This window comes from Prenolepis imparis, unplaced genomic scaffold (genome assembly GCF_030444845.1).
Source record: "Prenolepis imparis isolate NDT839.2.m4 unplaced genomic scaffold, iyPreImpa1.0 SCAF_14, whole genome shotgun sequence".
Classification (NCBI taxonomy): Eukaryota; Metazoa; Arthropoda; class Insecta; order Hymenoptera; family Formicidae; genus Prenolepis; species Prenolepis imparis.
Window position 1 is genome coordinate 1,658,269 of NW_028141172.1, and position 15,754 is coordinate 1,674,022.

General features: G+C 42.6%; 2 protein-coding genes across 7 annotated transcripts in view; one reads left to right on the forward strand and one right to left on the reverse strand.

Moving 5' to 3' along the window:
• Positions 1 to 15,754, forward strand: part of LOC145945515 (uncharacterized) — a 163,181-nt gene that overhangs the window by 72,004 nt on the left and 75,423 nt on the right. The window lies entirely within an intron of this gene.
• The window catches only part of LOC145945511 (protein apterous-like), a 60,843-nt gene that overhangs the window by 11,882 nt on the left and 33,207 nt on the right, over positions 1 to 15,754 (reverse strand). For 3 of the 6 annotated variants that reach the window (XM_083054574.1, XM_083054572.1, XM_083054569.1), the window contains exon 6: positions 13,716 to 15,180. The exons of 1 other annotated variant lie outside the window; for it this stretch is intronic. In XM_083054574.1, coding sequence (XP_082910700.1) covers positions 14,965 to 15,180 — 216 coding nt within the window. In that variant the 3' untranslated portion in view covers positions 13,716 to 14,964. Of the gene's footprint in view, positions 1 to 13,117; positions 13,429 to 13,715; positions 15,181 to 15,754 lie in introns of those variants that run through there. 2 more of the 6 variants (XM_083054571.1, XM_083054570.1) reach the window with 2 other exon arrangements.

Consider the following 15,754-nt stretch of genomic DNA (forward strand, 5'->3'; position numbering starts at 1 on the left):
TCCGCTCAGAGTGAGAGACGAGAGACGCTGAATATTAAATAAGTAAAAAATTGTAGTTGGGTAAAAAAAGAAAGAGAGAAAGAGAAAAAATAGAGTCGATTTATAGCGAAATTCGCTATAAACAACCTTGGCGCGCGTCTCCTTCCACCCTCGCGAAACGCCTAAGCTATTCCGCCATTTTCCCTCGCAGTTTGTTATGTGTTGCAGAAGTCTCCTTTTATCCCGAGAAACTCGACGCAGCCTGTCGAGCCCTCTGCTTTGTCAGAATAGCCCCGTTTCCCCCGACTTCCTTCCCTTCGCGACCCTCGCAACCCTCTCTCTCGTTCGCCCGGTTTCCACCCCGTTTCCACCGGTTCTCACCCCTCCCGCCTTCTCTCTCCCTCCTCTTACCCATCGGGGCTAACCTTCCTTACGAAGAGTAAAATTACCTTCGTTACGCGAAACTCGGTTCGAAACCCCAACCCTCGTATCGAACTCACCCTCTCTTTTTATTTTTAGTGCTTCTTTCCTTTTACTCTTTCCGTCGTGCCTCTTTTTCCTTCTCTCGAGACGAGGCGCCACGCAGAAACATACAGATATATCCTCTTTTCGCGCATATACGGCGTTACGGGAGGGATTTTATTGCGCCATTTTTGCTACCTCCTTCGAACAACCCTTGGGGATGATGCTACGAAAGTAATGGTTCCTTCGGAGACCGGTAACTCGACTCGCTACGTGACACTCGGGATTTATGGTCAGTCGTGACGACGACTTTTTATTATTATTTTCTGTCCGTCGCGCACGCGCGAGAAGAGGACGAAGGTGGAAGCCAGGCTGGGATTGTTGTTGGTGCGATGAGGGAGACGATAAGAGGGATATGCTGAGAGGTTACTTTAGTACGCCAGAGAGTAGTAAGTCAGACGACATAGATCTCGTACGCGATATTAAGAGGAGAGACGTACTTGACGGATTTGTGCTCGAGATTTTTATAATTCTAAGAAAAATCTGATACACATACACACTTTACGCATTCCACTTTCTTACTCAAAACTCTGTTATAATACCTATCGCGACCAGCGTTGCAACAAAAGGATTCTACCTTACGGGTTCCAATTTCGTCGCGCACCTGGGGCCACGGGGGTCCCCCGACTCACGATGAGAATTATTATCTTCGTGGAGATAAATGGAGTTCATTGATGAACGATCAATTGCGCGCCGAGGGGAATCATCGCGTCATTGTCGGACGAGAGTACCTTGTCAAATCTACTACACGGAGATTTGCTACTCATATTAGAGGGAGTTGCAACGAGCTAGGACGGGGAATCGTTTAACGAGAAGGTCATCATAACAGAGCTTTCCATCTCGTTTAGAATAGACCTTTTGCTAGTCGTTTATGTTTTTTAAAACAATGTTTAATTTTACAGCAGAATTTCTTGATATAAAAGAGATTATAAACTATTATTCCAAGTTTTTATTTTATTTTTACAAAATTTTATTTTTACGAGTATGTAACAAATGTGTGTAGAAGAAACGTTTCGAATTGCAAAACCAATACTATCATTCGTACCAATCTAATTTCCATCAATAATTATTGGATTAATAATGCCATTATTTGTACAGTATTCTGATATATAAGTGAGCTCTCTCGCAACGTTGTTCGGGAATCGCGACAAGAATGCCAGTTGCAACAAATGATTAGTCACGGCCGTGCGGGCAAAAGGTCCCCGTTCCATTCGTCCTCCGTTTACCCGAACGGCGTCTTTTGAAAATAGCTCGGATTCCGCGGCACGCCCTGCCTTCCTTCTCTCTACGCGTCATTAGCGACCCTAAGGGCAAGAGACGTCGCCTCGGGAAGGAGCTCGGGTGAGAGACCACGAGAGAACGAAACCTGGCGAACCAACGGGGTTCACACCCCCGCAGACGTATCACGTGTCACCCATGCAATGAGCTGGCGCCAGGATCATCACGCGGCAGTTCGTCTCGGCGGCGATCCTCTTTGTGGCGATCCGCAAAAATGCTCCATCTCGGGACACACGTGCTCTCGAGGTCACTCTCGTGACGTTAACCCTCCGATGATCTCGTCTCATAAGAGAACGGGCCATAAAAGAACAAATTCAATTATCTAATATCCTTATTTTTTCACATTCATGTCTTATCAGTCTTCCGGTAATATCGTAAGAAGTAATTCCTTAACAAAATCTCACGATATATTATTATATTATTGTACTTGTCGAAGGGGGGCGTGCTCCTCCTTTTGAATGGGAAACTGTATAGAATTATCTTGTATTTCACGAGCATTTCGAGTATCTTGTTATCATCGATAACAATCCGCGCTCTCGCCGTGGAATATTATAGTTGTGGATACTCCGCTACCGTGTTCAGTGACACGATACACACTCGGTTCGACGCGACCAGTGATTTATTTTTAATTTTACGTACTGCTGCACCGCGATATTCGGTTTGTTAAATCTCAATATTTCTTGAACTGGAAATCAAAATTCAAAAACAGCAGAGCGTTTCCCAAGAAATATTGAGAGAGATTCGCTCTTCGCGAATATTATATTTTAAAAGAATATTTTAAAATAAAGTTCTTCATATAATTCTTTACGCGAAGGCTGATTAATATATTCAAACCGTTCTATATAAATCGGAAAGTAATGAGAGAATTTCCTCCGGTTGCGGAAACGAGCTCAAAATTTGCGGGAAGTATTCGGCAGCGAATCTCTGAGGAACTGAAAAAAAGGCAAACGAGAGACACGTCGGACTCTCTCGTCTCTAGCATTTTATGAATAATGATCGCAAGAAACGCTCGCCGGCGTAGAGAAGTATGGTGTGGGCGTTCCTCGCTTTTTTTTTACGTTTCGGTTTTACGAGTCCGTTCGGTTTTACCAGGCGGCGAACGCATATTACGCGTCCGGTGCGCATCAAGTGAACCATCACGATCCGCGATCTAACGATTTCCTGCGAGGAAATGTACCTGCTTGATACCAATCGAACAGTCTGAGAATTATTAAAATTAAATACCGATAAAGTGAAACACGACATTATTTTTTAATCCGCTAACTATTTAAATATAGTTCTGAGACTTAAATTTTCTCAAAATTTTGATTTTTAAATTAAATTATCAATTATTTTATTTTATTTTATTTAACTAACTATTAATTAAATTAAATTATCAATTATTTTATTTTATTTTATTTAACTAACTATTAATTAAATTATTTTTAATTTAATTAATAATTAGTTTTATTCTTAAATATTAAATTCCTTAAAAATTTTCAAATTTTTAAATTAATATTCTTACAAAGATTAAATCATTTCAGTCTCAGATTATTCAGTTTTTTTTCTTCAATTTTTATCTCGCTTTCTTATACTGACAATAAGTCCTTCACGCTTCGTTCGCGAAAATCCAAAGGGGGCAAAAGTAGAATCCTCCTTCGTGGTTAAGAAGGATAAGGAGAGAAGGAAGAGAGCGCCCAGCAGGTGCTCGCGTTCATATTTACGACAGCCTTGACCGGGGGGTCGAGATCGGAATAAGTTTTCTACTTCGTTGGAGTACGAAAGTGCGTCTCCTCGCAATGCTTTACCGACCGCATATATATACAGTTTTCCTCCCCTTCCCTTTCCACCCCATTCTGCATTTGGACCCCCCGATTTATGTGTGGCCCCATGATCGGACGAATAACGATCTGTAAAGAGGTTTGTAAAGTTGGCGGGTAGCAAGAACCCCGTGGTGTGCCAGCTAAGACCCCCTCCCCCTTCCTCCCCCTCTCGACGAGATCTCATCTTTCTAAAATATGTCTGTGGACCCCGCGAATTTTATTCTCTAAAACGGATAACAAAAAATGATTTCTCGAGTCTTGATATATTAAACTCGGACATATTTTTTTTTCTTCATCCACAATATTACGATATCCGATTTAAATTAAATCAATCATACATCAACGATACATCCGAGCTTTATCGACGAAATATTGTACGAGTTTCTCTTGATTCGATCGAAACATATATATATATATAATAAAAGACCCGAAAAGGCCCTTTTATCCTTTTGTATCATTGATGTTCGGAAATACTGGGGATGTCGTCGAGATCACGTCCGGCCGGTCAGACGCGTGATACGTCTTTCCTGTTGGCTCGAAAGTTTTCGAAAGTCCTTACCCTCTTGATCCTACTTGTTCACCTCCCGTTCCTCGCGCTCCCTGTTTCTTCTCGGCGATGTTTCTCGAGATATGATCGATGATGCTGCGCCGCGGACCACAGACGACATGAAACCAGCTACTAACTTTCCTCCCCGTCGTCTTCGATCTGACGCTTATCATCCTCGCGCAAGACAATCTCTTTTTCTTTATTGGAATTTATTACGCTGATGCAGATAAAGATATTCTCGAGTGATCAATATTCTGTCGATAAAGATATTAATGATTGCTAGAGTGAATATCGATGAACATAATAATCACTATATACATATCAGCATCATTTATGATATAAAGATTGGCTATATTTTGTAATGACATTAAAGCATTAAAGCATGTTTGATTTAATTAAGCCTTAATTATGAAAATAAGTATGTTAACATTTTTAAATCGCATCATTACTTTTATAAATTTATTAAGCGAGTCTATGAAAAACTTACTTTCATTTTTGCATGAATCCGAGTTGACAGGATAATCAATAATCAAGCATAGATGAGGTATTTAGGGATTATCTCTCGAAATAAAGAAATCTTGTATTTATTTCAAAATGATCCCCCCATCTTCGCATTACAAACACTGTTCTAAAGGTAGAATAGAAAGAGGCAAAGAGAATATAGTGGCGAATCGACGAGCGCAACAAAGTGGTGGTTAAGTTTGCCGGGCCCCCGGGTCGAACATTTTTCGTGTCGGGCCGGTTTCTGCACACCTCCTACACGGCGTCGCGTGGGCCCCGAGACAATCGCCACCTACGGGCCCATTCTTCCGTCCAGCGGCGCGTGCTTGTGCAAATGCGATCGGAGATTTACGGTTTCCCTGAGTTACGGCCAATTAATTAAACCGAAAAGAGAGAGAAAGGGAGAGAGCGGTAACGATCCGACCAAGCATTTTTATCTTCCAGATTAACGCGTCATTCGCAAGACAAACTTAACGAAAAGAGATGTTGTCATGCGATCGCAAAATTTTTTTATTCGCCAAATTAATTGGAAAATTTTCATCGAACTGTTAGAAGTTCAGATTCAGTGTTTAGCTTCAAGTTTTAAGATTCTTTTAGGCCAATGTGTTTTCTCCCCGGGAACACATTCTTTACGATATACAGTTCCGGAACGAAACGTGCACGGCCTCCTTGGAAAAAAATATCGAAGGAGAGCGACTAATCGCACGCGACGCCGCCTGCATCCCGAACGGGAGATCGTCAGGCCGCGCCGATGATCAACGTAGTATACAAGGGCTTACGGGGTACCGTGGGTGGTCCGACACGAAAGCGCGCTACGAAATCGCTCCTCCAGAATGAAGGAAGGAACATCGCGACGCGTCGTTTCCATCACGCCGGCGGTTCATTCGTTCGTCGGATTTCGGATGTAGGCGCGACCCGGCGATGTAGAAGCGCGTGAAGGTCCGGTGACGACCTAATGAGGAACAACCGGGCTGTGTCTTGTGCCATCTGGTTACCAGAGCCACGATAGAGAGACTGACGTCGTCCCTTTCCTCCTTTTCCTCCTCCCCCCCACGGGAAATTAATGTGGCTCGAAAATTAATGATCCCCGGAGCTGCTTCCAGGAAGAGGAAAACACGAGTTTCGATCGCGTGAACAACAGTTGCGCGTTTCTGTATCGAGATGCAGAGAGGAAGAGAGTGAATTATTAGATCATATTTAGCGGCAGGATCTTTCTTATTGTTAGTAAATGTGTCAAAAAAAATTTGATAATTTATCAGAGTTATAAGTGATCAAAATCTACAGTCTTCTGTGTAAGATGAATATAACAAATTCATCATTTATCATGTAAGGAAATAAGGTTTTTGAAAATTGGGAACCACAATAATGTATTAATAGTGTGACAAATTGATAAAAAGGAGAAGAAGAGACGAATAGCTCGTGTTTTCATAAATTGCATCACGACTGCATTTATATGTATGTGTAATAAGTTTGGCGATGATTTACGCGACCTCGCGCGCTAATCCGTATTTGTTTATTCATTGGACCAACGCGAGGAAAGACCGCGAAATACACACACATCCTTCCTGTCCCCTCATCCTCTCGCGTAGATCCCGTCGTGATTTAGGGTTTTGGGTTTCGATGCACTCGTCGGTCCGCACTGTTTACCATTCGCGTGGATTTATTGCCTCACCCGAAGGAGATAGCGGGTAAATGAGCGAGAGAGGGAGATTGGATTTTGTACTCCGAACCTGTGCAGGTTCTTGTGAAATTTTCCGATCCTATTCGATATGCATCTCTCGGTTCTATTTCTATTTAAATGCTTCTGAAATGCTCTCTTAACTGCGAGTCTTGATTTACGACGGTGCTTTATTTTAATCGCAAAATTAATGTAGTCAAAATTTATAATCACGCCCCCAAGTTGACGTTCGCCAAGCGAAGCACTACTTGTTACAATGTCGGAGAGGCTTCTTTCGAGATTTCTCGAAGTTGGCTCCAAGTTTTACGGAACCTCGCATCGGCGACTCCTCCACCAAGTCGAAAAATGTGCACGTGATGCAATCGGCCGCGAATACCACCAACGTTGCCGTCATTGTTCATTCTTAACAAGGCGGCTTATTAGCTAATTATATTATCGAGATGCGTTAGCCCGCGACGCGCCATCGTGGCGCCGACATTGTTTTCTCGTTTCCGAGATTGCCGCGAGATCGGTCGCCAACCGATGAGTAATTCGTCCTCTTTTTTTTTTTTTCCTTACGTGATGCGCGCATCGAAAAATCCGTATCACACAGACTGCACTTTTAATCGCTCGTCGCTTCCGTCTTTTATGGCGTTAAATCCAATAAATCGATCGGAGACAAAGCATAAGATGTACGAAAATCGCGCTCGAGGACACATCGAACTCTAAAGAGGATCGCTCTTCAACGTTGCGGGAGAGACTGGAAAAGGGTAAAAAATTGGAATTAATTGAGGGCCGATCCCGGACGCGCAAAGACTCATACTTCGTTAATTGGCAGCTTATGAACGAACGAGAGGCTCGTTAGCGCGCGACGGCGTCACACGTGCGCCGCATCTCTCTCTTTCTCTCTCCGCACGTGGTGTGTTATTTCAGCATCAACGGTGAGGGACGCGACAAAGCGGCGAGTAACAACGGCGAGTAACACAGGTGCAACAACCGCCGATCGATCGCGACGGTCCGCTGAACCGTGACAGCTTTAATGACATAATTCCGCGCCGTCCGGACATCTCCGCGCGACCGATTATTCTTAGGAATAGGCCGATTCGCATATTCCATCTCCCAATGCGATGATTCCAGATTCTTGAATCCCGAGTATAACAGTAACATCTTTGAATAATCGGAAATCTTTACAAGATCTTCGTATATCCCTGTTAGAGGAAATTTGAATATCAAACTATCAGAGAAGGCTTATATATAAATTAACCCTCCGTAAGCAATCATTTTTTTTACTAACGTCGTCAGCAAACTGGGTCTTTTAACTTCATCCTATATTATTTTTATGTTCCAGACTTTCAAAAAATGAAAAAGAATTCTGAATTATTTTTTAATATCTCTATTACAATATCCAATAGATTTTAAAGCCAAATATTAAACCCAATTGTTTATACAAAGCGAAATTCGAACAGCAATTTGGAAAAAATGGAAGCTTGTGCCTTAAAAGACCCAAGTTGCTGACGGAGGGTTCAATATATATAAATGAATTTGCGTTATTAAATGCCTCGCACAAGATTTATCAGATTTTTGAAGATTGTAATCGCTGCCTCGCTATTTTGTCAACTCTTTTGATCTTGAAACCGAGGGGCTGCCGCGACTGGTCCAGATAGCCACGTGGGCGATCACGATGACAAATACGCAGGGGAGCGTAACAACCACGCGTGTCTTTCCGCGGTCCCGCCTACCGACTTTGCTCGGCGGCGATGCGTACCGTTACATATATGTATCCGCAAACGACGCGTACATCGCGCGACAAAAGTCTCTTTTTTTTTTTCTTCTTTTTCCTTCCCTCGTCGACTTGTGCCTAGAAAGCAAGCGCGACCGCACTTGCGCGTCATCCGTCTGTTGTCGCGATTAATCGCGCGCGATCGATTATTCACCTTCGGCCATCCGCGTCGCGCGATTTGCCAAACTATTAGGCGGGCGATTTGTCGCCCGAAATTATAAGATATCGAGATTTAGATAATTCGCAGTCTTCTTTCTTTCGATCAATAATAATTTGTGTCGTTCCTCGAAAAAGAATGAGAAATTTTCATTCTTATTATAAATCAGCAGAGTATATTAAAAGTATAAATAGCGGAGATTTTTAATAGATCCTTATCTCGAAAATTATGAGCGATCTTAAGGGGTTTTATCGCGCGAATTTTGTCCGCGCTTGTACCCGGTGTGACATCTCGCAGCTATTACGCTGACTCGCGGCGGCAGGTGCAACATTGCTCACTGTCCCCGAGCCGATATATATTCAAATGCCCGTCTCTTGCCTCGCTGCCGGTTCACCGTCTCTCTCTTTCTCTCTCAAGTGCCCCCTTCTTGCTCCTAAGGTTCGTCTAACCCGGCTCTTATACGTGTGGCTCTCTCGCGCCTCGCTTTTTTCTTCCGCTGCCTTCCTCTCTTCCTTTTCTCCCTCGGCCGTCTCTTTTCGGCGCGCTCGTGAGCCGCTAATTAGCGCGGACTTTGCGCGCCGCGCGGATCCGTGGAATCCGCGCGGTTATTTGTCACCCGGAGGAAGTTTCCTCCCCCTCCGTCTCTTTCCCTCCGACTCTCTCTTCGTTCCTCCAGAATTCTCCGCGCGCGACCCTCTAACGGCACCCCGTCTGCTCTGTTTTTTTTTTTTACGGTTCTTGGTGACGGCTCCTTCATTTCGCGTCGTGTACCGTTTCTTGACGCGCTGCTTTCTCTTGCGTCTCCTCCGCAGCTAGATGCGTTTGTTAATTTTCTTTATCGGTAGCAAGGTTGAAGCCAGATTGCATCTCTAGCGTGAAATGTAAGAGAAATGTATATAATCGATTAAAGGTTTAAAAGTTTGAGATGAAAATTTTTGAAAAATGAATTAAATCTTTGAAACTTTAGATTTTTAAATATTTTTACACTTTAATATATCATTATAGAAAACTTAAGAAAACTTTGAACTGTATGAAATTAAAAATTTTCTGCATTTGTAGACATATATTCTTCGAGATTTAGTTCTGGTAATTTTAGATCCTCGAGATCACGCTATCGATGTATTATGGCTTTTATATAATACAGCCTATTCAGGTTTACCCAACGTATTTAGGGGACCACGAGCTGCAGGGTATGAATAAATAGCACATCTCTCTTTCTCTCTCCCTTTCCCCCCCGACTCTCTTTCGCTTCGCTGTGCTTCGCTTTGACCGGCTAAAGGACGAAGGGCGAGGGAACGAGCGGAGGGTGAGCACGTGGCTTTTGATACTCCGTCACGGCGATCTTCGCGGGCTCGCCTTGAAGTCTGAATTATTGGCCCAGAAGAGCGGCGCCCCTTGTCGAATGGTATCCGGGCGTGACGTCAACAGCACCCGGTGGGTGGCAGAGAAAAACGGAATCCGCAAATATCCCACAAACGCGTGCACAGGAGTGTTCCCTCTTATTCGAAGAAAAAGAAAGAGAGAAAGATAGAGCGAGGTAGGTTGAACTGCCAGAGAGAAGACAGCATGTACAGAAATCTCGAATCTCCAACATTCACCGGCGAAACGTTTCTCAAAGATAATCATCGTTTGGTGAACCTAATTATCTAAGCTTCAAATAATTTCTATATTTCGGGAGAGATAAATTATAATTATTTCATTTAACAAAATGTCAGTAATTTTAAATTCGACAATGAATTATTGCAGAGCTTCGCATTTAGAGTTAGTCTACTACCTCTGATAGTTTGATAGGTCCAGCGCGATTGTGTCAATAAAATTAAATATATTCTTGATGGGAATTCAGTTCCTATACGCGGTATCTCTGTCTCGAGAAGTGTCGTACCAAGAGTACAAACATATCCTTGTGAAGTGGTATTCGAGCGTGGCGGCAGCTAAAGAGGAATTAGCAAAAGGGTGGCCGCGTTCGCGATTGGGCTACGCGGTGAAGGACTCATGTTAGACGAACGCGACGAGGCTGGCTGACTGACTGACTGACTGAAAGTGAAACCGGGAGTGGTGCATCCGCGCGTGGTGGAAGAGCGAGGCATTAAAAAATCAGGAAGCGGAATCTAACGAGCGACTAGCACCAGGAAATAATGTCGCGTGTGGCGGGAGACACTTCTGTTACACTTTCTCGGTTACAGAAAAAGCGGACTCTGCGCAGAATCGCTTATTAATCGCGACGGGAAAGCACGAATTAAGATACGAATTAAGATACGAATTAAGATACGAATTAAGATACTCGCGTCTACGAAATGTCATCAAGAATGCATCGCGTTAAAATAGATATATGTGTAAATACGAATCAGAGAGAATATACTCGAAAAAAAGTATATATGTATATATATATTTCACGTATGCATTGGAAATGATATAGTTTAAAATACGAAAAGCAAAAAAACAAACACTTCAGAAGCAGGTTTCGAAGCTGCCGAATATAATTTCGATGACATGTTATCTTTATAGCTTGCATAATTCTTGCGCTCGCCGTCATTAATTAATTAAATTATGCATTTTATGTCGATGACATCAAATTGCTCGCTCGAAATAGAATCTTAATTAATTCGCGATTGTTTGCGCATTTTTGATCACCGTCTAGACGGATTCTTTGATGTGCCGATCAGAGTCACCCGCCACTTTTTGTTTTCTGTTTATAAAACTGAAGTTTAAACTATTGTAATTTACGTCTTTTAAAGTTGAAAATATATCAAACTCGAATTTTATGGAACATTCTACAAGATGGGCGTACAATTGTTTATTGATAAAAAAAACTATAGTAAAACCATCGATGATGTAAGCAATAGGCCATTAAAAATCTACGAGATAAGCGAATTTCATAAATTTGGACAGGTCAAACGAGAATTCCGATTTCGACGTTTATATTAGCAATAAATGCACCGATGATTTCGACGTTTACATTATTAGCAATTAAATGCACCGTTTGTCGATTTTTATTCATCCGATGACATTCCTTTTTCATTTAAATATTTTTGCACGAGTGGAAAGAGAAATTGTTGATACTTATAAAAATTTACCGATACATCTTCTCCAATATATAGAAATATCCCTCTTCGAAAACTCCTCCGACTTGTTTATAGCTTTCTCGTAATTTTATTTTGAAAAATAGTCGTATCGATGCGTATCTATTCTCAAGCACCGTCTACAATCACTTATATTTATCCACATATCAGTTTCACGGGTCCGAGAAGGGCACCGAAATCGAGAGAAGGAGACTCCTCTCGAACGCTTATATGTCGAACGTAAGGGACAAACTCGCGCGTGTTCCAGTCACATTCGAAGATCGTTCATTTTGAAAGCCGATGAGGCGTGATGGAGGCGACCGAAGGATTCCTAGATCCCCGTGGCCGATCCTGAGAGAGAAGTTATCCCTCTCGTTTACCCCGCTGTCCTCTGACCGGTTCCCCAGGATCGAGATACCGATAACGCGGATGATCGATGCCGGACTAGGCGGACAGAAAATCGTCGATGACAGTGCGACGGTGTCGAACATCGACGACGTCTCATTTACTTCGTCGAATGCCACGTCCTCCTCGTGTCTCATCTCCTCGCTATCCTTCCTCGCAGGACACGAATTCGATCGCGTCGAAAAGAAATAATCGAATTTTTCTTTAGAATCAAATTGCACACGTATATATATTGCTTTACAATTAATCTTGATCGAGACAAAAGTTAATTGGGTGAAATAAAGTTGGTGATGTACTTTCGAAAATTTATAAGTATGAATTGCAAAATGATCAAACGCGCACGCAAACAAGTGGCGGCGCATCTAAAGTCTAAAGAAATGAAGGTACATTTTAAATAATTGAATTTGTTAAATTCTCGTCTCTCTCCGTCGACGGATGACGCCATATCGCCGTCGTCCTTTTTTGGCTTAGAAATTCAACGAATAATCGCGAGCTGAAATCGCATCGGCGCGCCCGCTATGCGTCCTGAATGCAACACGATGCATATTGCATGGCCGAAGGAAAGCCGTTCGCGTCGCAAACCTGTGCGAACGCAGAGTTCACTTAGAAATCGGAACGTTCGCGAAACATTTGTACACAGACCTCTTGCAGAATGTGGACGAATAAGGACATGAGAAAAAAGCGGCAAGCAAAATATCGATGTAAAGCAAATAAAAATAAACGTTTTCGATTAATTAATTACTTATTATATCGTAATTGACGTTATATGTTCATCGCAATAATTAATTATTGATTGTAATTAAATTTTTCGCGAATTTATATACCAACTTGTTTTAATCGAGTCTCTGTGTCGAGTTATTTTTTTGCGTCACAATTATTTTTTATTAGAGAGGAGAGGTATAAATCGCGTTGATAGACCGGCAAATAAGATGTTTATATGATGTTCGCGCGAGTCTGCGTCTGCGGGGGGAAAAAAAAACCATGTAGCCATAGAATTCCCTTTTTTTCCATATTCGTGCGTAATTTACGCGGAGGATTTGGTAACCAGTCTTGCGTAATTCGGTCTGACGTGCTGGATATAATTTCAGTTTTAATAGCCGCGCGCGAGAGACGCATCGCATTTTCATAAAGGCTTCGCATAATCGGGCCGTTAAATCGTTGACGCTGCGGCGTGTCCAAAAGAAATCTCTGTAAACGCGGCACATCGCCAGTCTGGGCGGACAAAGCCCGTAAATAAAACGAGGGACGTGAATAACGAGCGGGAGAGAGATACTCTCTTGTGCTCGCGTTTGGAAAAGGCGGAGATTTGAAACTTCATTTTGTATTAATAATATGTATGAGTTTATTACTTTGACTCTCCGTTTTTAAAAGAGATTCTCTCTTTCTTTGCCTGAGCAAGCAAGATATATGTAATGCTATAGTTTGCGACACACACGAGTCTCTCCATGTTATAGACCGAGATTTAAAGAGATACGATATTATACTTTAGAACAAATCCAAATTTCACGTAACTTTTTGCACGCGCATAAATGGAGCGCGGAATACCTCGGCCATTATATATCGTTGGTCAGTGAATCCAGTTAACCGACTGGTAAGACAGGACGGACAATGTTAGTGCCCGTTTTTGTCAGGTGAAATTCTGGTTCACCATCGGTGGCTCGCACGCTACACCATGCGACTTTCCATTACGTCTCCTTCGTGGAAAGTCTCGGATTCTGTTGTCGAAAGCCAATTCTGCGAACTAAATGGATGCAATATGCAATTCTCGATCCAGTTTATATCATAAAGAATGAAAAAAACAAAGTGAATGTACGTTCCGAACAAAAAAAATAATCTGCACGAAATATTAGCACGAAATTCAATCGACATCGTCAACATATATTTACTTCGTCTTGATAATTATTTCTCAATTTAAAAATCTATGTCGAAAGTCTTTCGAGAGATCGATTAAAGTCCAGTTTCTTAAAGTACACTTGAGATGGAAGGATGAGAGGAAACGTGTGATGGGAAAGACACATACGCAACGTATATCGTCAAAATATATTCGATGAAAAAATGATGTTGCAAAAGAGTCGGACAATCCTTCCGCATCGTTACAAGGAGGAATAATAACAGTAATCCTGCGTATCGTCATTGCTATTATTACCTCTCGCCTAGTAGAGAAGCCACACGACCGAATGCAATTAATAGGGCCCTACAACCTATAACGGTGCCTTAAGAAACGCGTATATATGTATATATATGCATATACATATGTACACGCGAGGAGGAACATCCTTTATTTACAATAACAGGGTCGAACTGTGGATTATCTCGGGATTATCTGTCGCCGTCTTGAGCAATAATATACAATTACGATAACGCGCTCTCGCAGCTCGTGTTTTATAAATAATTAATATTATCCTCGTCAAAGTCCAGCGTTTCAATCTCACGCGAGTTCGACGGAGTGTCGATTAATCTTCAAATTTGGCATACATATTATCTTTTTCGAGATGAAACAAAGACGCAGTAGAGTAAAAATAAAATATATAAATTTCATTATTTATCGATCGATCAACGATAGTCAATTTTGTCATCAAAACATGTACATATATGTTTAGAAAAAATAATTATGATATAAATAAATAATAATGCTCGATTGCATCCTCGAGAAAAAATTATCGAGCGACGCGAAAGAATTCTTCGAGAACTCTTGAGAAACGCTGGATTTTCACACAGCTCTGGTAATGTTCGCGACCCATAATTAGGCTTAGACGAATAAATAGATCTCGTTACTAATTACATTGCCTTCCACGAACGACTTTAGTGTTTCGCGACGAAGACGTCGCACAATTCGGGCTACAATAAATACAACGATTTTATCAATTAAACGAATTCACGCGCGCGCGTCAATATGATTCACATCCGTCGGTTTCACGTCATCTCGATCAGCCGATCATTCGGAAGCGAACTTTTCGAGAGAGCCGCAATTTTCAATCAAGATGACGAAGAAAAAACTCGGATTCAACCGCGAAAAATCGGAGTTTTCTCGAAAAGCTCATTCCTCGATCGATTCTTCATCGCTCGCGACTCCATTTTCGATTTGAACCGCTCGACATCGTAAAGGAAAAGTTATCCTTTCCTTCCTTTCATTATTCGCCGATATTTATTAATAATACAATTCGTCGCTTTCGCGAGTGATCTCGCTCGCGAAAGGGGAAACCGTCCACGACGACGTCCCGGGACGCGGGACGAGGCTGCGACGTTAGTCAGAGAGGACGAACCTGGACCTTGAGGATCACGCGCAGTCCAAAGAGGCCAGGGACGCGGGGCTGTGGGGACCGCCGAGCATGAAGGGCGGGCTCATCGGTGGCCCGCCACTTCCGGCGCTGTTCCCGTAGAGCTCAAGGTCGCCGAGGTTACCGCCGTCCACCCCGCCGTCGCACTTGTCCGACTTGCCCTCCTGCTTCAGCACCATGCGCCGCCATTTCGCTCGCGCGTTCTGGAACCAGACCTGGGAACAAGACCAGCACAAGGTTCGGCACCGCGTTACGTTACGTGTCATCTGTCAAGTTTGCGTTACGAGATACGACGAATTGACAATCGATTACGTGGGGAAATTTCTCGATAATAAAAAATTATTTATTGTGTAAAACTCGTGTAGAAAAATTATGGCATCTACGTCATATTGAAGAGAATTTATAGTATTTGGAGAGAGAGATTTTCTTTTTGTATTCACAATAGATGAAAGACGGTACACGTCGCGTCGCCATTTTCAAGACAGTCTCCTCCCTCGTAGACTCTTGCAACGAAAGAACTCGCAAACACCGACAACTCGTGTGTTTCCCCCTCAAAGTGCGTGAGATTGTGTGTACGTGTGCGCGCGCGTGCGGCGAACAAGTATTCGTGCGTTTCGCGATCAATATCAAGCAAGATGGCGACCAAGAACCCTACGAATACAATAGTAGCCACCTCCAACCCTCTCCTTCGGACTCGACGAATGAACGCAGAAGCAGGAGCGATACGTAACGGAGTGACTCTGTTGTACGAAAGGAAGTTTCGAAGAAACATGGCGATGATCTCTGAAC